The sequence below is a fragment of the Parasteatoda tepidariorum genome, chromosome 2 (assembly GCF_982258835.1).
Source record: "Parasteatoda tepidariorum strain Cologne lab strain chromosome 2, Ptep-v5.0, whole genome shotgun sequence".
Lineage (NCBI taxonomy): Eukaryota > Metazoa > Arthropoda > Arachnida > Araneae > Theridiidae > Parasteatoda > Parasteatoda tepidariorum.
In genome coordinates, this window is record NC_141756.1 from 32,958,785 (window position 1) to 32,985,938 (window position 27,154).

Consider the following 27,154-nt stretch of genomic DNA (forward strand, 5'->3'; position numbering starts at 1 on the left):
AGACTCACTGCTCCTCAGGTGATTTCATTTAAAGTGAGTGTAGTCATTAAACTAAAATGAAACTTTAATCGAATGAGTAATGACTATACTCAGCGAAGTCCATCCAATATGTTCAGATGATTTATGAGTTTCATGCAATCTTAACTCTGCATTTATAAAGTGGTTTTTGAAATTGTGGTATTCTGCTACCGTTTTTTATGCAATAGTTAAAATTCCCCACAATGAATGGTTGCAGTTGAGTTGCCACGGGAAATTTTGTCTGTCTAACCAAAGAACTTCTTCAACTATTGGGGTTGTCCATGCAAGGATATAGAGGGGTATATTCACCTCTATATTCTTTGGTGAAGCGTCGACCATAGAGTTACTATTTCAACTTTATGAGTCATCTCTTCCGCGGGGGATATAAATTGTGATGGCATGTCCGCTGTTCATCCTCAGGATCTTTCTCAGAGCGACGCCGATAGTCCTTTGTGCAGCTCTAGTGCGACGTAAATAAAATACCTTCCAACCCATCACGCACCTCTGATTTCTGCAGAGAGAAACAGAGACCTTAATTGGTTGGTTTTTCTCGCAAAAAACATTTCATCAATCTGGCTCTAAATTTTTCTCGGTTCATGATTATGTGTGCATGAATCATATTTAATGAGAATGACCCTTTAGTTCAATCATTTCTTGTTTCTAAATTACGTCTTATGATTAATTTTACTTTATTTTTAAAAGCATAGCAAGCTACAAGTTAAAAAAATAGTCTATGAAATTAGAACCGGTTTATTTATCAACAAACAAAGCAGACGAAAAGTTGATTAGGAATGGAGGATGTGTTTTTGTCAAGATAATATATTGACAAATGATGTTCATTTTTCATTAGCCTCGTTTAAAAAAGTACTAAAATATATATTTACCTAATTACTTTTTCAAAATTTAAAAAAAATTATGCTTTATTCTTCTAGGTGACTTAACGTTAGTATAAAATGTTGCAACATAACGCCCCTTTAATTTTGTCTAAGAAGTGATTTTTATTGTAATTGTTGAATTCTATAGCTTGATTTATCCTTCTTTTCTTTGTTTTCAATTGCGTATTACTTTATATTTTTTTGATGTTTAGTACTATATTAAGCAGAGTTATAATATTTTTCTCAATTTTCTTAAGTTTATTGTATCATCCTTTCTCATTTACATTTAATTATATTATCAACTAATTATCATTTAGAAAAGCACACCCACCTTACCCTAATACATCTGTAAGAAATAAAAATTTTGAGAAAATTTTCAATTCTTGTTTTTTTTCTTCCAAATCTTAGAGATATGATTGTTGCTGTTATTTCTTTATACTATCACACATAAGCATGTCATAATAATGTAAAATTTTTTATACTTAGTTCATTTATTTTTTTAACAAGGTTTTGACAAGTTCTCAAAAAAAAAAAAAGGTGATCAAAGCTAAATTTAGCCTATTACTTTAATATCCAAATTATTTTAGCGAGTTAAGAGGATGTAACAAGCCTATGCCATTGTTAGACATAGTAAATTATATAGAAATGATACATTTTTATCCTCCAATTTTGAGTCTTCAGAATCTGTGATCCCTTTAGAAAATCTATTATTAATACGATAATATTCTGCTAAATTTTCCAATCTTTTACTAAAGATATACTACCATTTGACCCAGGGCAAAGATATTTTAATTCTTTTAGGTCTTCATTATTAGGTAAAACATCTGTAAAGGAAATATTTGGAACTTTTCACTGAAACTGTAGTATATTTTGTTATTAAATTTTCATATTTTTAGTATTTAATTTCTTATTTTATAAAAATTATGTTTCTTTTTCAGCAGAATGGATGAAAATCCAGAAATTTTAGCTAAGTATCAAAAGTTAGCACTTGAATATTCAAAAGTAAGTTACATTTTCATTATTATTGTTAACAATTTTTGTTTATTAAATTAAGAATTTTTTTTTTCTCTATTCGCAAGGTTACACAGGGATTTTATAAACCCAGAGTCAAAACTCATTAGGGCTCTTTCCTTAAAGCATAACATTTATTTTTTCTTTTTATTTTGCAAGCCATTTTTAAAAAGCCTTTTTTAAGCGGTAATTTAACTTTTGATGCTCAAAACATCAATTTTCATAAACATACTAAATTTACTTCAAATACGACTCAATTTTAACTCAATTCAAACTCATTTTATGCACCTTTAAATTTTTTATTAATTACATTTTTTGCTGAAAACTTAGCACTTGTTGGCTAACTTTATGCTTTGAGTTACTGTCGGTTTAACTGTTTGAAAAAAAATTGCGATATACTTATAAAAAGTTCTCTGCCTATTTTTTTTAATCATTTTTTTTTATAAAACATTAAAATAAATTACATTATATTTGAAAAATTTCAATCAGGCTCTTGGGCATTTGTCCCTGTGTGCCTCCTTTGAGTACTGTTCTGTAAACAGTTATGTGAATCTGAAATTATAGAGTTAGAAAATTAAGTATTTTATATAGATATGTATAGTAATGATTGTTTAAATGAATAAATGCATGAAAATGTTTGTTTCTTGATTATGATATTTCATAGCTTAAACTTCTATATATGCATGTTAAATGTGGTTACATGGTAAAATATTTATCCAACAATTATAAAATTGTTCAAATGCCAAATTGTATTCATTAAATTCATTTTTTTTAACTTTAAGAAAACTTTTCAAGAAGTATCTAAAATTTTTACCAAATATATTTATTTGCATATTGAAATAAATTTTTTTAATTTAAGTTGAAAGCTCAAATATCTGTTTTGAAGACAGCAGTCGCAGATGAACAAACTAATGCATCCGAATTACAAGTAAGTATGAAGTAAAGTAGTAGTTTTTTAAATTAATATTAATATACATTTATCATTAAACCATTTATTTAGATTCAATTTTTAAAATTTACCTTTATCATGTCTATTTTTAATAAAGGGCAACATAAGAATATTTTTCTAAATAACTTGTAATCACATCATTATTTAATATTGTCATTTTCTGAAGGGTCTGAATTTCTAAAAATGTAATAAGAATTGGAATCAAAACATTTTCAAAAAGTAAAATGCTTCAAAAACCCGAGGTTTATTTTATTTTCATTGATTTCATCCTTATTTACCCCTCCCCATATACACTCACTGTGAACAATCTTATTTTAAAATTTGATATTATTTTTATTATATTTTAAATTCAAATAAACAATGCTCCAATTATGAAAATATGAGAAAAAAATGTAAAATTATAAATAACTCAATAATTCATGTTCAATTATGATTTTAGGAAAATGCAATTAAAATCTTTGTATCAAGTTTAATGTCATACTTCAAGCCTAGCATTTTTAATTTTTGTATTAATAACTATCTTGTGCAGGTCTACAAATTAGCCAGTTAATAAATCATTGAAGCATTTCGTCATGTTCAAACTACTAATGCAATGGTCATGAAAAGAAAATCATTTGAGATGTGAGAATATTACTTAGGCTTGTCTTTTGATAACATTTGAATTATTTGGATTTTTACACACTTTATCTTTAAGGGAATTTTCTATTAAATAAAGGCATTATTATTTGAATTTTTTTTTAATTCAAGGGTGTTTTACAGCATTTTTTTTAAGTATTTAGGGTATTTTTTTCCATTATTATTATTTTTTTTTTGGCTATAAATTTTTTTAAATATTAATGCAAGTTTTTCCTAATAATTTTACATTTTATTTTGTCACTCGCAATATCATCTACTACCAAGTTTTCCTCATTTATTATGTTATTAATTTAAAATCTTGAGAAGGTATCATTTTTTACAGCTTTCCCATCTTCTCTGATTTGTATTTTTTAGAAGATTGCAGTTTTTTAAGCAAGAATTTACTGTTGTCTGCTATTGAAAGAAACTGTGGGTAGGCAACAGGAATAAATTCTGAAAGCTAAATTTCTGAAATAAATTCTGATTATTTTAAAGATTTATTTAGTTTAATATGTTTACTTAAATAGTAGGACTCTTAGGATAATTTTTTATAATTGATGTCATTTTTTAAAAGCATTTATAGGGATTTTTTTAGGTCATAAAAATTCAGGCTCTACTTATTTACTGTGAAGAGAAAAATCCCCATTGTGAAACAAGTTGAACAAAATTTTATTTTGTGATTAATAGGTTAACAGACAAATTATTCCTGACAATAATTGTTACTTCCACTATAGATATTTTTAAATGATTTGTTCCTCTCCTTTTAGGAAGCTCTAAAGAAAAGAGACCAGTTGATTCGTAAACTAGAGCAGGAGGTGGAGTGTTTGAATTTCAGAAATCTGCAGCTTTCAAAAAGAGTATCTATTTTGCAGAATGATTTGGAGGTTGTTGATACAAAGCATCATTCCAAGGTAATATTCTTTTGTTTGTTTGCTGATTTTTTTGTCATTTTATATATATATTTGTGGTATAATCGTGGTAACGGGGCGACATTGTTGCAGAACGATACCAAATTCTTGCAGAAAGATTTTACCTTTGGGAAATAAAAAATTTTGGTTTTCAGAAACTTTCCTAAGATTATTTATATTCAAAAGATGCCTTTCTCGTCCGTCGGAGTCGAAAAAAATGCTTATGATTATTTTATTCTCAAATTCTTTTTCAAAAATAAAGAATAATGAAATAAAAAATTTGGTCTTCTTTTTTCTGCAGAAATTTTAGTTCTGTTTTTTTTTTTTGCAATAATTACTATTGACTTCTACATCATTTTTAAAATCCTATATTTTTAATATATTATTTATTACAACAACTAAATCTCAAAATGAAAACATGCATTCAGTATTGCATTTAGTACATTTAGTATAAAATGAGAAAGAACCCCTTTTTGAAGAGCCCGATTTGCACGATTTTGCCGTCGACCTTCCCCCCTCCTGGTAATTGCAGCAGTAGTTGTAATTGTAGAGTTTTGTATTTCTTGGAAAATGTGTACATAAAAATCAATTTATGTTAGGATTAATTGACTTAGATTTTATGTAGTATTGAAGATGATATTTTGTGGTTACTAATTTTATTCAGAGTTTAACACGAGGCCTTTTTGAAAATGGGACCCATATTTTTTAAAATAAAACTGGTATGTATTATGAATGTATGGATTTATGTATTATGCATAGAGTTATGTATAGAGTATTCGAAAAGGGTTTTAAAAGCTTGTTTTCATGTTTCATTTGGATGCAAGTTGAACTTTTATTCTATTAGAAAACAGTCATTTAATAGTAACTGAAAAAGGAAATTAAAAATCAAAGAAATATATTGGGTACAATTACACCATTTTTATTATAAGCTTGTTTTTATGAATATTAAGTTATAAAAATAGTTAGTTATATATTATGGTATGACCATAAAATAAAAAATCTTTTTATATACTTTAATAGATTTTATTTATACTTTTAAAATATTGCCATAAAAAAGTTAATTTATCATTGTATAAAAGCCATAATGGGACAGTGTTTAAAACACCAAATGGTAGTTATTTTTCTTACCCTGGTAGATATTTGAAGCCCATTCAGCTTCAGATCGATGACACCTGTTTGGAAGTAAAGGCGACCACTGCTCAATGCTGTTCAAATTGCTATCATTATGACATAGATCACAAAATTATGGAGCCTTAATAATTATTGTGGAAAATGTTGTATATATGTATTGTGGATAATCCAAAAATGCAGTACAAAAACACTCTTTGACTCACAAAGAGTACTTTTTGTTGTTACTTAAATTGTAACAAATTTTTTTAAAAAAATTTTGACAAATAATTAAGTGTTATGATATATCTAAATTGTACAATAAATTTAGTGAACCAGTAATAGTTAAGGTCATTAAAATGCAGCAGATGAGATGGTTTGGTCATATCTAAGACAAGAATTACGCAGTAATAAATTAAATTTACATGAGCCTGAGGGAAAAAGAGAAACGTAGGTCACTTACTAGATTGTTAGATTAAGCGGAAAAGGGCAAATAGTTATGCAGTGTAAGGGTTAATAGTTATTGAGTACTAAGTCATTATCCAGCTGTTGTGCTGTTAGAAGAAAATTAATTAATTAAAAAAATTGAACATTTTGATAGTTTAAATACTTGAGCACTGTAATGCTCTAAAGTGCCTATTAGTAGTGTATAGGCACATTTGAACATCACAGTTTAATTTATAACCGTCGTTGAACAGCCTACCCAATTTTTTGGGTTTATGACTACAAATATTGAACCCCATAGCCTTGTAATTTTGAACCCAATCCAGAAAACAAGGGAACCCCTGGATCAAGTATTGGGAGAAGGTCTTTGTGGAGGTTTTTTTGATGGAACCAACCCACATTTGCATTACACAGGGTGGAAAACCATAAAAACCTCCCACGTTTAGCCTGACGGTAAGAGGACTACAACCCATGATCGGTCTACCATTGATGATATTTTATGTCAGAACTGTGGTCTGTGTGAGCCACATACGGAATTGGTACCGGGTTCTAATCCCAGTGATGGATGCGGAATTCGTATTGACCTGCCATCACTGGATTAGAACCTGGTTCACCTCATTGGAAGGTGAATCCTCTATCCCCTGAGCCATCATGCCTCTAAACATCACATTAATTTTTTTTCTGTTATGGTTGTGTGTAATGAATCTTTTCTATGCTCTTTACTACCTGTTAGAAGGAATTTGAATGTTCAAATTTAGTGCTTAAGTATATTTGTAAAATTAATTTATTGTTTAAATTGGTTTTTAATTTATATCAATTCATGGTGTGTTGCAATGATTGGAATAGGAAATTCAAGCCATTGTAAAGGATATTCATCATTTATTTATTTATTAAATATTTATAAAGCATTAAAATCATTACAATGGATTAAATTTTATTTTTGATTCTCCCAGGCTAAATCCAGTTCTATTATTTTTATTTGTTAATATTTTATTAATTGACATAATATAAGAACAAATATTTTTTGGGTAGTAAATGTACTATTAATTCATTTTCAGAGTAAATCACCGGGTGTTCAGTCTGGTCATTTATCTGAATCTTACAATGTTTTGAATGCTGAACTACAGAGTAGAATAGAAGAAAATGAAAGACTGCACCAACAGGTGGGAAAAACTTATTTAAATTTTCCTTTTTTGGTCTAAAAATTATTATAAAATGTTTTAAAAATTGTTATTAATGTAAGCATTGTACGAAATCGGTTTCTTTTAAATTATGTTCTGATAATCTGTTTACTGTATTGTATTTCTTCTTTTTTAAAACCAGCGGCATTTTACAGTTATTTTTTGTAAGGTCCCCAATTTTTGCGCTATCTTCCAAGCTTCCAAAAAATACACATAATTTCAAATTTCAGCAAAAGTTTTGAAATGTTTTAGGAGGAAAAAAAACTCATTCAAATAAGAATATTTGCAGTCTAAACTTGTTTCAATCGATTAATAAAATAGTTTTAATATTTAAAAAGTGAAATAGAACATTTTATTCTTTGCGTAAATATTTTATTGTTGAACATCTATTCTCTATTGAATAACATAAAAGAAAATTGGGTTTTTGTGTAGGAGAGATTGTGACTGTAAACTAAATGGCTACTCTTAGTTTAGTTTAAAGCAAACAAAATATTATTAACAGAATTTTTTTTAATATTTAATACTAACTTTCATGCTTTATTTTAAGGTCTATACTGCAGATCAAGAACATGGTAGAATTGTCTCTGATCTAAATTCTACTGTAGAGCAGTTACAGTCAAATTTAACTGAACTTGAGAAAAAAAGTAGTGAAAAAATCAAAGAGCAACAAACAACGATAGATACACTGCAGAAAGAAAAGATAAAAATGCAGGTACTTACATCCATTTTAATTAAGATCCCTTTCATATTAAAATTATTTTTCTTTTTCTACATTTCTCTTTTTTTTCAGGTTTGCATAAAAAATCATGAGCAAGAATTAAAAAAGTTGAATTCATCTGAAGACATAAAGTACTTGTGCTTGTTTTATTATCTTTTGAAATTTTTCCATATTTGCATGTATTTTTTATTATGCTTTTTCAAATTTTTTTTTTAAAACTAGCATCATGTTTGGTCTAGTTTGTAAATGGTACACCATCTGTAATCACTGTACTTCAAAGATTGATTACATTGGGGAACAACTTATTTTTTGTTTCCTGTTGTAAGAGGTTTCTTAACAGATTTTACATATTTTTGCATCACTGATCTCTAGTCTGCAATAGGTTTCTCTCTACAAGCTACAGTTATAATAAAATTTAATAATATATTCCAAACCAAGATTTTATAAAATTCACAAAAGTGATTACTAAGTCTCCTCACTTCTCTGGTGTGTAGGGTATTCTGAAAGAAGGCGAAAGAAGGCAATAATACATTTCAGTTAATGATGGGATAGATAAGTTGTTTGTGACAAGTGTGATGATGTTTTTCAAAGAAGCAAATAAGCGTGTGTGTGTATATATATATGCACTTATTTGCATAGTGCCATTATGCTACCATTTTCACAGCGTCTGACTCTAGTCATGTGTTACTTAGCAACACTAACTACAATAAAACTGGCTTGTTTGAAAATTATTGAAGCTAATATATTTTAGCTTTATGTGGAATCAGCTTTTTTTTTTAAATACAATTAGTGAAATTCGAGAAACTTTTCATTAGATTGGTTAAAATGCATAGAGCTTCAGAACATGTTTTTAATAATATCTGCATTTACATCAGACTTGATTTTCTTAAGTTTAAAGGTTACTTTGTTCCACAAAAGAATGTAACCTGCAAGAAGAATACATCATTTATGCTTTTCAAATGGGCAGTTAATAATTGAACTAATTTAATCTTTATTATAAACAGCTGCTGAATTATTATGTATACAAAGATTTAAGGAGGCTGTTTCTTGCTGACTAACTTGTCAAAATTGAACTGGTGTCTTTGTAACACTAATAACAATAAACATGTTTGCTTGTTAACTGATGTTTTACCTGAATTTTCAGTCACACATGATAGTATTCCAGTTCCCATTATTTATAGCTGTTAAGCCTTAAGTACAGTTTTTTTCATGATTTTAATATTAGTATAAGTAAAGCATTTCTGCAACAGCCAATTGTGGATCAGGAAGTCCGAGAGGTTAAATTTGCAGAATTTCATAGTCAATGTGTGGTGATGTAGTCAGCTTCCACCATCCTTACTTTTCATACCATATTTAAAGCCCACCATCCTAGATGGGCTTTAAGTCACCACCAGGGATAAAACCTGAGTTTTTTTTTTACAATGACAGCCCAGTGTCTTAATCGCTGTGGCTTGGCTCTAATTTCTTGTGATCATTGTGACTCTATTTTATCATTATTTTACCTGATGACTTGTGTTCAACTGCTAACCCCATAGAATTTTGGCTACCTCTTTTCAATTTCTGCAGCTTTGTGATTTTTAACCCAACTCAGAAGATAAGTGGATTCTTGGAATAAAGATTAGGATGAACTTGCTTTTGTGGAGCAGATTTTTTGAGTGAAAATGATGCACATTTATGTTAGGTAAAATGAAAACCACAAAAACCTCTTTCAGTTACAGCAAGGGATTTCTAGCCTACGATTGGTTTGTCACTGGAGATATTTTAGGCCCATGTTTTCCTAGAATAGTATACAAATGGACTAGCTTTTGCTAAAATTTGAGCCTGATTTGCTTCATTGAAAGGTAAATGTGTGAAAAGCAATTCCTCATCAAATATCAAAATTTAATACCAGTATTCTTTACATATTTGTATTCAAATTTAAAAGGGAGATATTTAAAAAAATATTACCACAGCTTTATAAAGGAGACATCAAATTATATGTTTTACGTTCGTTGGTATCAAATTGTACGTTGCCAAGCATATCTTTGTGAATAATTTATTTTGAAATAGGCTTGCTTTATTTCATTGTGTTTAACTGTCTCATTACTCCAGTAAAAAAATTTCTAAACAACAATATATGTGTTAGATTTAGATTAGATTCAATATAGATTTTTTTAAGGAAAGCAACTAGATTTTATTCTGAATTGAGTGAAATTATTAAAAGCTAATTTGTTTGGATTCAATTCTTATTTTTAGATTTGAGCTGTCTTTAATTTATTTGGATTGGTTATAATTTTTGTGTTTAATTTAATCAATATATGTATCTTTATAGGAATTTATAATTCCTTTAAAAATATGGCATGATAAATATATATATAATTACTTTATATTTTACAAACGAGTTTATTGTTTTTTTATGTAACATATCTTGCAATTTCAAAAGCTGATTTTGTTCAAAAACTGTATTTTTAGTATTCCTTATTTTATATTGCTTTATTTTAAAGCAATTTTGTTAACTCATAAAATTGATATTGTTTTTGATATTGTTCGCTTTCAATAATATTTTTTTTAGGTCAAAAGACATAACAGCTGAGAACAAAGAGCTAAATCTTCAAATAGAAGAAATGAAAACAATTATAGCCAATAACGTTTTGTTTAATGATAAGTGTAAGTTTTAGAAATAACTGTTTTTTATGTTATTTATCATTGTCTTTATTGATCTTTGATCAGATTGTCTCAAGATAAACCGAATGATGAAAATTTTTTTTGTGTGCATAAATTAGTAGAGGATACATTGTCTTGTCAAATGTCTCTAGACACACCATGGTGCAGACACAGAGCTCTTGGTTCTCATTTGTTTCTATGATGACGTGCATATGTCTTAGTAGAATTTATGTCACTTTTCGATTGGTGTCAATAGGAATTGATATCCATCCATCTCACATACCCATCCTAGCTGAAGTGAGTGCTAGCAGTGAGGCTGTGTAATTTGAATTTTAATTCATTTCAAGGATTCTCTATGGAATTTAGATCTGGGTTTTAAGGCTAGTCCAGTTTTGCACACCAATTTTGTCAAATTATGACTGTGCAAGTCTCGGTGTGTGAATAGAGCAATTATCTTGCTAAAAGAGAAATGGTCCTCTCCCGAAATATTGGCATAGAATTGAGTGAGTATCATTGTCCAGATTGTCCACATACTTGACAGAGTTCATATTTTCAACCACATGAACTAATGAACCCTGGACAGGCTTCCAGAAGCACTCATGCAGCATGGTGATTTAGAGAAGGTAGTGTGTAAGAGATACATTTATCACTTGTGTGAAAATTATTTTTCTAGTTTTTTTCTTTAAATCAAGATAAAGTATCAGTGTTTTTATTATTTTATACGCTACATAGTATGACTTCTTTTTTACTAGCTTAGGATTTATTAAATATTGAAATCATCAATTAAAAAAAAAACACTTTTTAAATGAGTTAAAACTAGATTCAACTCCATTCCAAAGAGAGTTTGAAATTTGAACCACCCTTAGAGAAGTGTAATCGTCTAGTAAAAATTGAAATAAACTGTTTAAGAATTATGCGTGGCACATTAGACATTTTATAACATTGATATATTAAATTTTTATCCATCTTTTTTGCATTCAATTTAAAATAGGGTGTTTACATACTCTTTATTATCTTCATTACCCATGTAATATAATACACTAGTGCAAATTTCGTTGCCATCTATATGTGATTGTGTCAAAACTCATCACGATTTTGGAATAGTATTTTCTACATTTTTATCTTTACTTGAGGTCACCCGTTTTAAAACACTTTTTATTTTGATTCTGTCACTAATCTTAAATTGGTTTAAATTTGACCCACCAGTTTCGTAATGATTAATTTCTCCTTATTTATTTTAAATGAAGTTTTATGTTTTTACAGAACTTGTCTATTTCATTTTTAATGTATGTTTTTCTTTTTGTAAATCCCATAAGAAGGAACTGTTACATCTTAAAAAGTATATAATTTGTTGTTCATTTTACTGAAATTCTGTTACAAATATTTACTCATTGGGTTGTGCATGTTTCAGCTAAGGATGTTTTAAATATTCTGAATACTCCCATTATTCAACGTGGTAAGCACAATCAGCTGTTGTTGCTAATGCTCAAGAAGCAAAACCTTGTATACGAGTTTTGCCGGCAAATGTCCGATTTGCACACTTTCATGATACAAAGACTTTGCGCTTCAGATACAGACAATAAAGCTGTCACCGTAAAGGTAACTGTTACATGCTGCATATATCGCCTTATTATTTCTCTTTAGTTCTGTTAATTTGTTGTTCTGTTATGAAATAGTATTTTTTTTACTACTTTTAACAGTTTAAATACCAATATCTATCTTTAATAATGATTGTGTAATTGATTGTAGTCTTATAATTTAAAATATAATACACTATTTCAAGAAAAAAATTTCTGAAAATCATTAGGTTTGCCTGATGACCTAAATTTTAAGTAATACTTTATCTTATTATTCACCACATCCATAGGGATCACTGCTCTAGTACATCTTCATCATGACATTGGGCTCTTCCATTATAGCAACCTATACTAAGTCCATTCCATGTTTGTAATATTATTTTAACTGTCATTATGACAAATTTAGTGTTCATTCTATTGAATGTGCAAAATTAAATTGAAAATTTTTTATTCCCCAGGAAAACTATTAAGACAAGGGTTAAATATTTTTTTGTGGTTCCCAAACAAAACAAACAAATTACAAGATAAAAAAAAATTTAAATGACTATTACTTTCAATTTTACCATACAATAAATTAACCATCTCTTTCAAGGTGGGGCTTCCTAAATTCAAATTCTGGGTGGTTCTCTATGAGGATTTGTATCACTTATCAAGCAGCATTGATAAAAAAATTAAAATGAGGTATACTGTTGAAATTTCCATTTATCTTAATCCTCTTTTAAGTCCACTTTAGTGCAATGAATACTTCTTTCAATATAGAAGACAATTTTAGGGGATACTTTGTGTTGATGTATTCATTTTTGCAGTTTGATTTTAGCCTTCCTATTATGTTCGTTTTGATTTTTGTTAATCATGCATGTAAAACTGAATATAATCGTGCTTTTTGTTACTTGCTGAAGTTGTATTTATTGTAATTTTAGGTTGTAATTTTGATTTCAACTATTAAATTTCAATGTTTCAGCTAGAAATAAGCTTGCGAGAGAGTATTCAACAATTAAAAGTCATTCCACTCAATTTTGAAAATATTGTTAGTGCTATCAAAGCTGAAACTTTAACATGGGTAAGTATAATGGGTATTATCTTTACTTTCATTACTGTTAAAGAGCTGATCCACCTTGGAAATTTATGGCATAACCATTAAGTTATTTAAGCTTGCAATTTTAAGCTAGACTTAGAAAACAATAAAAACCCTTCTACCAAGCATATGGAAAACTCTTCTTTCATTATTAATTTTAAAAATAAAATGAAGAACAGAAACAGACATGTTAACTTTTTGTAAACTCTTAAATTCATTTTCTTATAATTTTGGTGAATTGTTTATGGAATATTTATAAAATTATTAAATGAATAATTTATCTCAAAATTCTTTGTCATTGATTGATTGTGGATGATAGAGTAAAATGGGGATCTGTGAAAAATTTTATTCCTTTATTGTTGCATGTTATTTTAAATTTTAAGGATTATTGTTTCTAAAGTAAATAATTAAAATATAATTATTTTTTAAAGATTAATTGGTATAATGTTTTAAATTTCAATGTTATTTTTTTGCTTATATTGGTAATTAATAATTAGCTTTATGCTTTAATATGCTAATGTTAATTTTGTTCCTACAAAGATTTGTACATTTAATGAATAGAAATAAGTAAAGCTGTAATGAGCTTTTTATAAGCAAAGCTATTATTAGAGGGGAATATTTTTTTTTTTTGTAAATAGTTGAGAGCTGTTAAAGTTTATATAAATATTAGAAATTAGAATATATACATATTTTTCTACTTTAATTCAAATATCCATTTTGTTTTGAATTACGTTCTATTTGTGTGTGTTTGATCTTATTAAAATCAATGTACTATTAAAAATTGTTTGAACTTACTGTACACATGAAACAAACCAAAATATTTTTTGTGTTGATTACTTTTTACTTTGCATAAGGTTTTTATTTTTGGATACTGAACGATTAATATTTGCTTTGTAGGATAAATCACCAGTGAAAAACTTTTGTTTAGCATTCCAAAGATATGAAAAGTATTTGGATAAGATGCTACCTTTTCTTATTTTAAGGTGAGACCTGCATTACCTTCTGTCTTTCACCCAGAAATATCACAAAATAAATTATTTTTTCATGTAATCTGGTAAATTTTTATTATTTATAAATGAAGGATGCTCAAAATATTTGATTTGTTTAGTCATTTAAATAAATTTCTGTGATTAACTACCTTTTTTTTATTGGGTCATTCTTTTACTTTTTAAAGGGAGGGTTTTTGTCAGCTTTTGTTTTACAGAATAAAACTGAGAAAGCATTTCTCATATTTTCTTCTGACCAAGGATTGTAATTAAAAATATTTAATTTCATAAGAATTTATAATAAAAGTTAAAAAATTATAAGAATAAATGCCTACATGAAGTTGTTGTTGTTACTCATGCTACTTGCCAATCAGCAAACCTATTTAAAATCAAGCAAATTTTTAAGGCAAAAAGCCCTCTTCTCGTTTTTTCCGTGGCCCCATTTATGGCCAAGAATGGCCATTTTATGGAGAGAACCAAATCATACTTCATTACACAGATGTATACATCAACAGATCGTAATATTGACTTGAACCAGAGAAAGTTACATGAAGTAATAATGGTTTCATTACAAGCCTGATGTTAAGGAAATCAGCTTGCTTGTACAACTATTTGTTTGTACTCTTGAAATAATTTCTTATGTATGTGTTTTTAAAAGAAAAATTAAATTAAATGCTGCTTTTAGATTTTAATTTAATTTTATTAATATTTTTAAAGAAAACGCTCCCTATAGTTTATGACTTATTTGTTATTTATTTTCTCTGTTTATGCTTATTTCTGTTAAAAAAAGTTTTTGTCATATTTCATGTTACATAATTGCATATTTCAATAAGAAATGGGACTTTAAAAATTAATGGTTATCTCTGAAAGAGTAAATGTCTAAAAAATAGTTGCTAATAGAATTACATAAATTAATAACGAAAATGTGAGGTTGAGTCTCAATTATCCTAAATATGCACAGAAAAAATATTTTTGATAGAATAAAGTTATCTAATTAAAGGAATCTGTCTTTTAGTTTAGTACATTAGACTTTTTTCATTAGCATTTAAAGAATTCAGTGAGATGTATCCTGAATTTTATGACTGTAGATCTTTAGAGCTTGAGAGCTTAATATTAATTTTCCTGTTAAACAAATTAAGGAGTTAAAAATATTCATCATAAAAAAAGTCAATCTGCTAAATAATATGATTTAAATTAGAAAATATGAATTTAACTTTTAAATTAATTTAAATTTAAACCTAAATTAAAATCCGGAATTCAAAATCGATTTTTAAAAAAGTAAATATTACAAAAAAGTTATTTAGAGTAAAGGGTTACAGATAATCTAATGTGTTTGTTTCTGATAATATATTGCTATTGACACCTTCAAAAAATTGCAACTATTACATACTTTATTTTATTAAAGACTGGCAATTTTAATATGGAGCTTACTAATCTTTGATGGTTCTAACCCTATCTCTTTGAGTTGTGTACCAAATAAATATTTTTAATGGCAAAAGACCATATGATTTGTTGAACATTATTATTAATTCAAATGTCAGTTTTTGATAATTAATTAAGACACATTCCATTTTAAGGATACATTTTTGAAGGCCTCTTAGGGACTTACCTTGAATGGAATCCTTTAAAAAGATTTTCAGTTTAGCTCTTTGCTCTACCTTCCTGCTTTGGTGAAATCAAATTAGACGGAATGTATGCGCACATTTGGGGAAAACCGTTACATTTAACAAGCATAGCTTTTTATTGTTTCAAGTGGATTACTACTATCCTTTGATTATTAGCAAAGAAACATTAGCACAACTTTAATTGTTTCCTTCTACCATCAAAAATTTATTTTATGCTATTTCATTTAGTCTTACAGTTCATAATTTGTGGAAAAAAATAATAATCAATGTCTTTTTTTTAATAAAGATCCGATGTATTTAGGTTAGGAATAATACTATTCTTTACTTAATCTTCTTTTACATATAAGAGAAGGTGACGGTAATGGTAACTGAGATTCACAGGTTTTTTAGAGTTAAACTGTGGGACTTAAAAGCTGCTGGGTTTAACCAAGATTTTCATTGTTTAGTTCTGCACAATTTTTCATTATCAAAAATCATAGATGTAAATTTTTTTTTACAAAATTTTTTTTTTCTAGAAAAAGTCAAACTACCTGGTCTTACGGCACTAGTGGATTAAAACTGGGTACACATGTTAATTCTACGAGAAATTAAAAAATATTAGAATTTCAGTTTTACTTGATATGTCAATTTAAGAAATTTATGCATGTAATTTTCATGTGATATAAGCAAGGCGGTACTTCAGTACAGGAAGGAGAGAAAAGTACTATTGTCCCAGGGCCCAACTGGAATTCCCTACAAAGATACAGTGTTAATTAAGGTTTCTTTAGAAGAAAATTGTGGAGGATTTCTTTTTATCTATATGAAAACTACAATTTTGCATAAAATATCTTCAAACATTCTACAAAATCTGAAGAGAAGTTTTTTTGTGTGTTGGAAAGGGGCCAGTGAAACCTTTGTTTAGCTTTGTATGTAGTTATCTTCTTCCTTCACTGCACTGCATCTTTTGAAGGCCCAGCATACATTCGCATCAAAGGGGGAGGGAGACAACAGGGTAGTACTTGGTCTTACTCCACGAGCAGGGGTTATTGAAACAAAACAAAACAGCGATACTATTTTGCTAAATCTTTATCCTTTGTTAGGATATGATTCTGTAATAAACATATAATAATCTTGACTAAAATTATTTTTTATAACTATAATGACCAATAAATAAGAATAGTTTTTTTTAACAAGAGAACATTAGAGAGTTGACATAGTTAAACAAATTCACTTACACAGGTGCCACGCATTAATTAACAACAATACTCTAATGTGATTGGTTCTTTTTTTTATTTAGTAGAATAAAAGTCAGAGTTTGCTCACAAGAAATCAGAACTAATTTCTACAAAATTGATGTACCTGGTTTTACTTCATTCTCTCCTACATATAAATTTTTGTTTCTGTGTGCATTTGTATGCAGTCAGTTAAAAATGTTTGTATGCACCTTCATCTTATTTCTATAAAAAGAACTTTTACACAAGAAATTTTTTTTATTTTTTTTTTATAAATTTTCAAGAGGGGCTATTATTAAAGCTTTCAGAAATTGTCTGTAGTACTAACTTTACTGCAAAATTAGTGGAAGTTAAAGAACATTTTGGTACCTTTTTGAATGTGTTAAAAAATTATTGGTTTTGTGAAATAGAGTGCACCTTTGATAACTAGTAAGCAATTAATTTTTAGAAAAATTATTTCTTTTATTAAAAATGAATGTTTTAAAAATTCAAGTTAATCATACAATTTCAGAAAGTTTTAATGAGTGCATTCAAAATATGTAATTTTGAACTATAATTTTTTTCCATAAAATTAAAAATAATGCTCTTCTCAAAGATATGTGATTCACTGAATGTAGGATTCAAAATAAAGAGTCGTGGACATCTTCTAAGATGGTGGAGTTAGTTCCAAAACTTATTGTGGCAGCAAAGAAGTTAATGTCTTGTTTCAAAAAGCTTTTCCGCTACATTCAACTGCTTTCTTGTATTGGTAAGACTTAACCATTCTTCACAAGTTCAAAAAATGTGTTTTTTTTTTTCAGATAAAATGCGTTTGGATAAATTCTAGTTTTCCATTTTCGGTTTGAGTAGTTCTTTTTTTCTACTTACTACTTTAATTACTAACAAATAAATTTTATATCTACAACAAAATAAATGCTTAGCTTTAATATTTTAACTTTTGGAGGATTATTTTTGAAGAAAAATATTAATCAGATTTGCAAATGTGCAATTTGTTGTCATTAAGAATAAGCTGTTCACTATAGAGTATTTACTTCTAAATGTTTTCAAAATAAATATTAAAGTAAATGTTTTTCAAAATAATTTATAACCAGTTAAAATATTTATTCTTTACATTTCTAATCTTGGAAACAAATTTTAATTTTTTGAAAAATCCTTTGACTCTTATGTAAACGAGCTCTGCCTTTACAAAATTTTTGTTTCTATTTATAATTATACGTTATTTTCCCCTCACTCACTTTTAGTTGATGTGTACTTTTTAAAACCATGATTTGCATTTAATTATTATTTTGAAAGGAAATAAATTTAGTTTCTTAAATAATTTTGTGTTTATTACAAAATTATTTTAAAATAATATTTTTTAGTGCAGTTTATCGATTAAACTGTCAAAAGATTAAAAATCCTTTTGACATTTCTTAATGAAATTTTAGTAATGGAACTGTGACCTATTTTTATTGAACTCTCAGTCATACATGTATGCCTTTATGCATTGATTTATTTTATGAAGCACCCAGATTTCTGATACATCACTTTAACGCAGATTTTTTTTTTTTGTGTGAATATCCGTGTTGTAATTATATAATTTTAAATGTAATTTTGTCATATTTAAATTCATATTTCAGTGATAAAATTTGCACTGTTTTTGTAGGCTTTATTTAATTTACTAACTCATGATTTGTGTATTATTTTATTAATATATATAGTTTTAATATGTAAGGTAATATAGATATGTTTTTTTAATTTGCTTTTTTTATATTAAGAAAGTTATATAATTCATTTATTTCTCAAATTTCATTCCTAATAATGAACAACCTAAGATTTTTTCTTATGGATTTTATACATCTGGTGTGGTTGGGTAATTTCGCCTTTGAGAGTCACATTTAAGTAATAAATCGAAAAATTCCACCATCTTCATTCTTCCACATCAGGCAGTTACTCCTACTTTAGTCACTACCCATATCATCATTACAGAGGTGGCTTCATTGGCCTGGTACTCCCTGCACACATTTTCTAGTTTTTGCATCTATGTTTTAACATATTTTATTTATAATTTTATTGTTTTGTTTTCTATGAATAGTTTTCTAAAAAATGTGAAGATTACTGAATTTATAATGCCATGCCTAGGTTTTAATTTTTTTATATGATTCATATGGAAAACAATTTTTTTTTAAATTTTAAAATACTAAAAATTATTTCTTTTAAAAAATGTATATAAAATTCCTTAAATTCATTAGAAGTTTTGTTTGAATATAACAGATAAGAGGCCTCTGAAGTCCTAAAAATATGAAGCTTTGAGCCTCATTTGCCCCAACCTTAAGCAAAAGCATTTCTTCTCAGAATAATTTATTTTAAATTTCCAGGCTCATCAGAGAAGGACATTTATCATGCTTCACAGACAGTTGTTGTGAAAAAGATTTTCTTGGCTGTGCAATCCTTACACACGCTACTTGATGGTAAGTTATTATCTTCTAGTTAGTAATTGTTTACCTCTTAGAGGGATAATTATTAGATTGTAATCACTATTTTTCTTGTTGCTTAATTTCGTTTTTATGTAGCAAGCATCTAAAAATAAAATATAATCTAAAATGTGTTGGATCTACTTGACTGGATACATTTGTTAGATTGATTTCGTGAAAACTAACCTAACAAAATGCTGAGAAAACTAAAGAATCAATTCACTTTTTTCTTCTGTAAGCATAACCTTTACATTGAAATTTTGTAAAGTTTTTTTGAAGTAAATAAACTAAACATAGATATAAATATTATTCCATTATGAGACAGTGACAAATTCTTTGGCCACTGAGTCTAAATATAATTCATTTCATAGATCTTCAATTCTTGAATAATATATTAAACCTCATTATTATTTCTACGCAGATACTAGGAAATTATTTGGATCAAAAATTGCCTTGGATCACCAGTTGCCCACGTTAAGCGATTCAGAAAAGAGCACGGATGATTGCATACTCTCTACTCTGGTATCAGTCGCATCCACTTCAAAAAAAGTAAGAGATTTTGTTTGACGTGAAATCATTGAAAATTTTGATCTTTTGGTACTTGTACTTATCGACAGCTTATTATGAACTGTATATTTTTAAAGCTGATTGCGGGTAAGTTCAGGAAATATGGCATATCTGGTGACACTTCAAAATAAAATTTAAGGGGTTTATAACATTTATCTTTTTACATTATTTATATGTATATATATGTGGGGGATAGTGCAGCATAGGAGTAAATGATGACGATCATTTAATAAACATAACAATTTAATAGAAATAAAAAGATACGTAGAAGGATATAGCAGTTAGCATTATTGACATGTCTCGTGAGAGCTGCCTTCTCGCAGTGGTCTCCGGAATGCATGTGACTAAGAATTAGATTGTTCTATGGTATAAAGTAAGAGTTAATTATAAATTCGGGAGTTTCCCTTCGGGACTTCCCCTTCTGGTCTGGCTGGCGCCTTTCAATGTCAAGAGGATGATGCAACTTCCTTTAATATTACAAGATGGTGGATGACGCAATGTTCGCAGTTGTTACACTATGGTATTGAAACCTACATCAATCGGCGATCCTGACATCAAAATGTCCTCATTTTCATCAGAATAGCTACCAGACACAGTTACCTGAAAAAAAGAAAAAAAAACGAGAAAGCAAAGTATGAAAATATAAAAAGCAATTTTTTAATTAACTGGCCACGGTTTCATGTGGTCAGCTGAAGATGAAGTATTGTTCGGTCCTTCATGATTCCCGACTTTTAGCACATCATATCTATCATTCTTCTTCGCTTTTGTGATTTGGTATGGACCGAAGAACTTGGGTCTTAATTTGAGACCAGATCCAAACTGAGTTCTCTGGATTGCAACAAAGTCTCCAATTCGATATTCGTTGGCTTTCTTTCTTCTTTTATTGTACTGCCTGCGGTTCTCTTCTTGGATCTTCAAAATATTCTTTTTGGCTTCTTCTCGAATGTTCTCTTTATCTTGGATAAATGATTCTATATGTTCTTTCTCTAACATTTGTAGAATTTGTAAGTCCTCTTTTGTTTTCATTTTCACTCCGGTCAGAAGCTGGAAAGGTGTCATCTGAGTGCTCCGAGAAACTGTAGAATTAATGGTACGCTGTACTGTTGGAACAAATTTGTACCACTTAGTAGGATCTTTTATTGATAGTTTTGCTAGTATCGGTATGAGGATCTTATGCATTATTTCCACTTGTCCATTACCACGAGGAATGCCTGTTGTTATTTTCACATGTTCGATACCTTCATCTTGGCAATAAGTCTGAAAATCTGTTGAAGTAAACGCAGTACCTCGGTCAGTAATTATTCGTGAAGGATTTCCAAATGTTATCTGTTGAGCTTTTAACTTGTCTATTGCCTCTTGACTTGACGTTGATTTGGTTGGGTAGAACCAAACAAATTTGGTAAAAGTATCTACCACGGTGAAAATATGTTTATAGTTTTTATTAGTTGAAGGCATGGGACCAATGAAATCGATATGGTAAGTATCTAAGGGAATATTATTTTTAGGAATCGGGTTCAAAAACCCTTCTCTTTTTCCTGCCTTCCTATTTACTAATATACACTCAACACAATTATTTACAACATTTTCAACACATTTCTTCATATCTGGAAAATAATAGTTTTGTTTAAGTACAACGAGAGTTTTAGTTATACCAAAATGACCTTTAGCATGTGTAGATTTGATAATGTCAGTTTGCATTTGTTGTGGAACCACTAACAAGTAATTATCATTCTCAGGCTTATATAAAACATTATTTTTTAACACAAAATCATCAATCGATTTATTTTCCAAAAGTTGTTTAATAGAGTAAATATATTCATCATTTATTTGGTTAATAACAATTTTAGAGGTTAATTCATCACAAGTAATATGCATAATTGGATATCTACTTAAACAATCAACGTGTTTCATTTGTTTACCTGGGCGATGTACAATTTCATAGTCAAAATCTTCCAAAAATAATGCCCACCTAGCAATCTTAGGAGTTAATTGTTTTTTACTCATAGTCTTTTGGAAAGCTGAACAGTCTGTTACAAGTTTAAATTTATTTCCCACCAAATAATTTCGAAATTTTTTCAAAGCCTCAATTATAGCCAACACTTCAAGTTCATAACTTGAATAATTTTCCTCTTGAGGAGTCGTTTTTTTACTCATATAGTGTATTGGGTGTAATTTGTTATCATCAGATTGTTGAAAAAGAATAGCACCATACCCAAATTTACTTGCATCTGTATGTAACTCAAGCTTTGCTCCTTGTTTAAAAATGTGTAGTACTGGATTTTCAGAAAGTTTTTGTTTTAAAGTTTGAAATGCTGCTTGTTGTTCTGGGCCAAAATAAAATACACTGTTATCTCGAAGTAAATCACTTAATGGTTTAGCAATTAAAGCATAGTTAAGAATAAATTTCCTAAAATATCCGGTTAACCCAAGGAAACTCTGCACCTGTTTAGTAGACTTAGGTACAGGAAAATTTTGAACAGCTAATGTTTTTTTCAGAAGAGGGTTTAATGGTACCGTTCTCAATAATATAACCCAAAAAGTTAATTTTAGACATCAAAAATTGGCATTTCTTTAAGTTAAGTTCTAGTCCGTATTCGGATGCAGTTTGCAATACTCGTGTTAACCTGTTCAGTGCCTCTATTTCACTTTCTGCGGGTATGAAAATATCGTCCATGAAGATGACAACAACACCTTCTCTAAGAAGATCACGAAATACATAATTGATGTACCTCTGGAATGTACTAGGGCTATTACACAACCCAAATGGCACTTTATTAAACTCATACTGCCCATCAGGTGTTACAAATGATGTGTACTTTTTACTATCCTCGTCCACGTCTGTATGGAAAAACCCATTTCGAAGATCAATTTTGTTACAAATTTTAGAACCCTGTAATTGGTCTAACACATCTTCATTAAGAGGTAAGGGGTATCTATCTTTAATTGTTTTTGAATTTAATTTCCGGTAATCTATGCATAATCTTAAGCTATTATCTTTCTTTTTGCAAAGAACTATTGGGGAACAATAATCAGAGCAACTCTCTCTAATTATGTCTGTTTTTAACCATTCTGATATCTGATCATTTACCTTTTGTTTCTCAGAAAAAGATAAACGTCTAGCTCTTTGACATACTGGGATTTCATCTTTTAAAATAATTTTCATTGTTAACTTAGTGTCTTAATTTTGTTTGGTTTGTAATTATTAATCAACGCGGACAGTTCATTTCTAATACAAGGATCATTAACATGTGATAAATCAAGTTCATCATTTCTATACACATTGTTGATATTAAATAAAAAACATTCACAAGAGCAAGAGTCATTAATATTGAAACAAGAACATTCATAAAAATCTTCACTCTTAGAAGTTTTGGTTTGAGTATTTACACTTGAAGAAAGCTGACCTAGTTTTATTAATTGCTCGTAAATCGTTGAATTTATTATTGCATCTACTTTAAGATCATCCGAAACAGCGGCGCTGACCTTCAACCCTGACTCATTGGGATATAGAGACATATGGATCTGTATAAGTTTCGCTTTCCGTTCATCCCCAAAACATGACGTCAGCATTATATTAGATTTAGGAAAATCTTTTATTTTTATTTTATTTGAATTAATCACTGATATTTGAGCCCCAGAATCAATTATGGCCTTCACCGGGTGATTTCCATTCAAATAAATCTCAGCATACTGTAATTCGTGTTTAAAATTATTTTCTCCAGATGGTTTGCAGGAATTAACACTAAAGCTTTGATTTCTTAAGTTATCACTGGGAGGGGTATTTTTTCTTTCTGATTTATCGCTTCTGGATTCGTATGTTTTTTTCGATCTCATTTCGCAATCACGTGCAAAATGGCTGACTTCTCCGCAGATGTAGCATTGTTTCTCTGCTCTATTTTGTTTATTTATTGGTTGAGAAAAACGATCCGGCTGGTTTTTTCTGAAATATTTTTTCTCGCTTCGAAAAAAAGTGTTCTGCCCATATTTATGGGTATTAGAAACTTCTCTGTAAGGCATATTTTTCGACATAGTGTAAATGTCTAATTCTCGTCCTAACTCGACGGGATTAAACCAATTTTCTCCCTGACGGATTAAAATATGACTGGCATTATCTTTATTTAATGTCTCAATTATTTTATCGGATATAATTAAGTTGCATAATGATTTAAATGTTTCAACTTTACGTAGTTTGCAATAATACTCAAAATGTGAATTTAAGCGAGTAGCAAACTGAATATATGTTTCTTCTTTAAATTTTGAGGCATTTTTAAAGTTATTCAAGCATTCTTGGGGAGTTTGTTGAAAATCGCGCAATATTAAAGCTTTTAATTTTTCGTAGTTTTTTAAATCCTCATCTTCAATGTATAACAAGATGCTGTTTGCTTTTTCACCTAGCATATTGATTAAGATTTCGGCTTTAAGCTCCTCATTTACGTTTTTCGTACTAAAAGCTCTTTCCAACGATGAAAAAAAATTGATTAAAGTTTTCAGGTTTCGATGGAACTGGAAGAGATAGAGTTTTAATGCTATGAATTAAATTCTCAATGTTTGTTTCGGGTGTATCATTTATTGTTTTGGGAGGGTCTATTTCAAATGCTTTCTTTTTCGACTCTAATAAAAGCATTTCCTTTTCGAGTCTTTCTAATTTTAGTTTTTCTAACTCAACTTGAATTTCGCTTTGTTTAAGGTCCCTGTCTGCTGCCTGTACTCTTTCTTCTACGGCGTTACTTATCAAATTTTTGACAAATTCAGAATCATTCTTAAATATTTCGGAACATTCAATTTTTTCTTTTAATTTAACGATATTATCGCTGCTGTCTGCGATGCCTCCTATTTCCTCTAATACTTTTACTAGGTCTTCTTTCTTTGAATTTTTATACATTTTTAAAATTGAAAATTTCCTACCTTGATTGAAGAGACTCTCAGTGTCCAATGGTAATCCAATGTTTTTCGATTCGTTGATTCAAACCAGATTCGTATTCCTTTTCATATCCAAGGATTTCACACTGCACTTCCACGGAAAAGTTGACTGCCTTGCTGATTAGCACAGGATATTCCAATAATTTCGGAAAGTTTCTGGATCAATTCTGCCCTTCGCGACAGAAGTTTCTGGATCAATTCTGTCCTTCGCGACAGAAGTTTCTGGATCAATTCTGTCCTTCGCGACAGATCCGGTTATTGCTGATTTAGGAAAGTTTAGAGGTCTCTGCTGCTGCTTTTCTCCAGTCGCTGATTTTTTGCTGCACTTCTCCCCTCTCGATTACTATGACTCCTGAAAATTCGTGGATTCCAGCTGCTTTTGCTGCACTTTGACAGATCGCTCCTCCACGAGCGTAGAATTTCGGTGATTCGGTGAACAGTTCGGTGATTCCCCTACTCGGGATTTAAAATAGGAACAAAATCTGGATCTCCTTCTCGAGCGCAGAATTTTGCTTTCCTTTTTTTTTCGGTGAATGTCCCCTTCTCGGGATTTGCAAAGTTACTTGGCTGAAAAATATCCCCTTCTCGGGATTTCGAAGTAGTTGGTTAAAATCCCCTTCGCGGGATTTCAGAGTTCGGAAATAGTTACAGCTCGCAGTTCAAATTCCGGACTCGAGCCCGAGCCCCCATTATTTGTGGGGGATAGTGCAGCATAGGAGTAAATGATGACGATCATTTAATAAACATAACAATTTAATAGAAATAAAAAGATACGTAGAAGGATATAGCAGTTAGCATTATTGACATGTCTCGTGAGAGCTGCCTTCTCGCAGTGGTCTCCGGAATGCATGTGACTAAGAATTAGATTGTTCTATGGTATAAAGTAAGAGTTAATTATAAATTCGGGAGTTTCCCTTCGGGACTTCCCCTTCTGGTCTGGCTGGCGCCTTTCAATGTCAAGAGGATGATGCAACTTCCTTTAATATTACAAGATGGTGGATGACGCAATGTTCGCAGTTGTTACACTATGGTATTGAAACCTACATATATATCCAGAAATCATATGGTTCTGTTAGTAGTGGTGTTATTTATGTGTCAGACTGGAGACTTATTGAGAGATGCGTTATATATATATATTTATCAAAAGTTTTTTTTTTGAAAAAGAAGCAAACAAACATCAACATCTAAAATGCAAGATTCACAGAAAAAATTTATTCTTACCATTAAATTTATAAAAATTTTTAAAAGGCAAATTGATGAATAGATTATTGCATAAAAAACATAGCCACTTTCAAGTCAAGCTTTTAAATAAAGTACGCTAATTATCAACCTAATTCTTGATAACTGATATAAAGCTTGGAAACTTAATTTTTGCTAATTTCATATTATAAAATTCTTTTTGAAAGCTTATGATATATATTTTTTTAAATACTTTTATTTTAATGATATATATTTTTGAAAATACTATTCAATGAGCTTTAGTTAAGAATATGAAGAAGGTCATTATTAGTTTCAATTAATGTGTTAAAATACCACATCTTGCCATGCTATGGAAAAATAAATGCAAGTGATGAAAAAATTCATATTTTTCATTTTTATATATTTGGCATTTATATTTGATAAGCTATCGATAGCAAAAAAGTTTTTTTTTCTAAAAAAATTTTGTTTCATCAGTTTTTAAAAACTCTATTTTAGTTTTCATAGCATTAGCAATAGAAAAAAAAATAGTTGTCGAGCTATTTTTTTGAAATCTATTGTGTAGCACTTGTGTTGTTTTTTTCCAACTGCACAACAGTGTAGGTACCTATTTTTATTTTAGAAAAGCACCATATCCCTTAACCTTTTTCTATCTCTGCAATTCACTCTTGTTTATTTCAGCTGGCTGATTTGATGGAAACTAACATTGGAATACTTTCCAGTGATGTTTGGTACAAACCTAAGTTTGTGGCAAAATATGGAAAAGTGTCTGTTAGCCCTTGTGTTTGGCAATTCAAAGAAAGGGGCTGCAACTATTTACAGCGTATTGCTCAGGTAATTTTTCTGATCTCTCTTTTTTTAACAAAATGTATTTTGTTCAATTGAATGTAAAAATGGTTATGATTTTCCAGGAAGAATCCCCTTCCATTCCTTATGAAGTAGCTCTGAAAAATTATCAGACACTTTGTGATCACGCTGACAATCGAGAAAATCTTACACAACAGGTAGTTGTTCTTATATATATTATTAAATGCATTTTGTAAAGAAACATTAGGTCTTAAAATTTCCATTCAA

The 27,154-nt window shown here is 29.2% G+C and overlaps 1 protein-coding gene across 5 annotated transcripts in view; it reads left to right on the forward strand.

Moving 5' to 3' along the window:
* Window positions 1-582: 582 nt before the first annotated feature.
* The window catches only part of LOC107449633 (protein phosphatase 1 regulatory subunit 21), a 36,481-nt gene continuing 9,909 nt past the window's right edge, over window positions 583-27,154 (forward strand). The window contains exons 1-16 of one of the 5 annotated variants that reach the window (XM_087157164.1): window positions 583-882; window positions 1,832-1,895; window positions 2,764-2,832; window positions 4,236-4,379; window positions 6,986-7,090; window positions 7,656-7,820; window positions 7,899-7,957; window positions 10,378-10,472; window positions 11,881-12,068; window positions 13,008-13,106; window positions 14,019-14,104; window positions 17,561-17,691; window positions 19,301-19,393; window positions 19,818-19,945; window positions 26,762-26,914; window positions 26,992-27,084. In XM_087157164.1, coding sequence (XP_087013290.1) covers window positions 1,836-1,895; window positions 2,764-2,832; window positions 4,236-4,379; window positions 6,986-7,090; window positions 7,656-7,820; window positions 7,899-7,957; window positions 10,378-10,472; window positions 11,881-12,068; window positions 13,008-13,106; window positions 14,019-14,104; window positions 17,561-17,691; window positions 19,301-19,393; window positions 19,818-19,945; window positions 26,762-26,914; window positions 26,992-27,084 — 1,668 coding nt within the window. In that variant the 5' untranslated portion in view covers window positions 583-882; window positions 1,832-1,835. Of the gene's footprint in view, window positions 1,022-1,831; window positions 1,896-2,763; window positions 2,833-4,235; window positions 4,380-6,985; window positions 7,091-7,655; window positions 7,821-7,898; window positions 7,958-10,377; window positions 10,473-11,880; window positions 12,069-13,007; window positions 13,107-14,018; window positions 14,105-17,560; window positions 17,692-19,300; window positions 19,394-19,817; window positions 19,946-26,761; window positions 26,915-26,991; window positions 27,085-27,154 lie in introns of all 5 variants that reach the window. The other 4 variants (XM_087157165.1, XM_087157166.1, XM_087157167.1 and 1 more) reach the window with 4 other exon arrangements.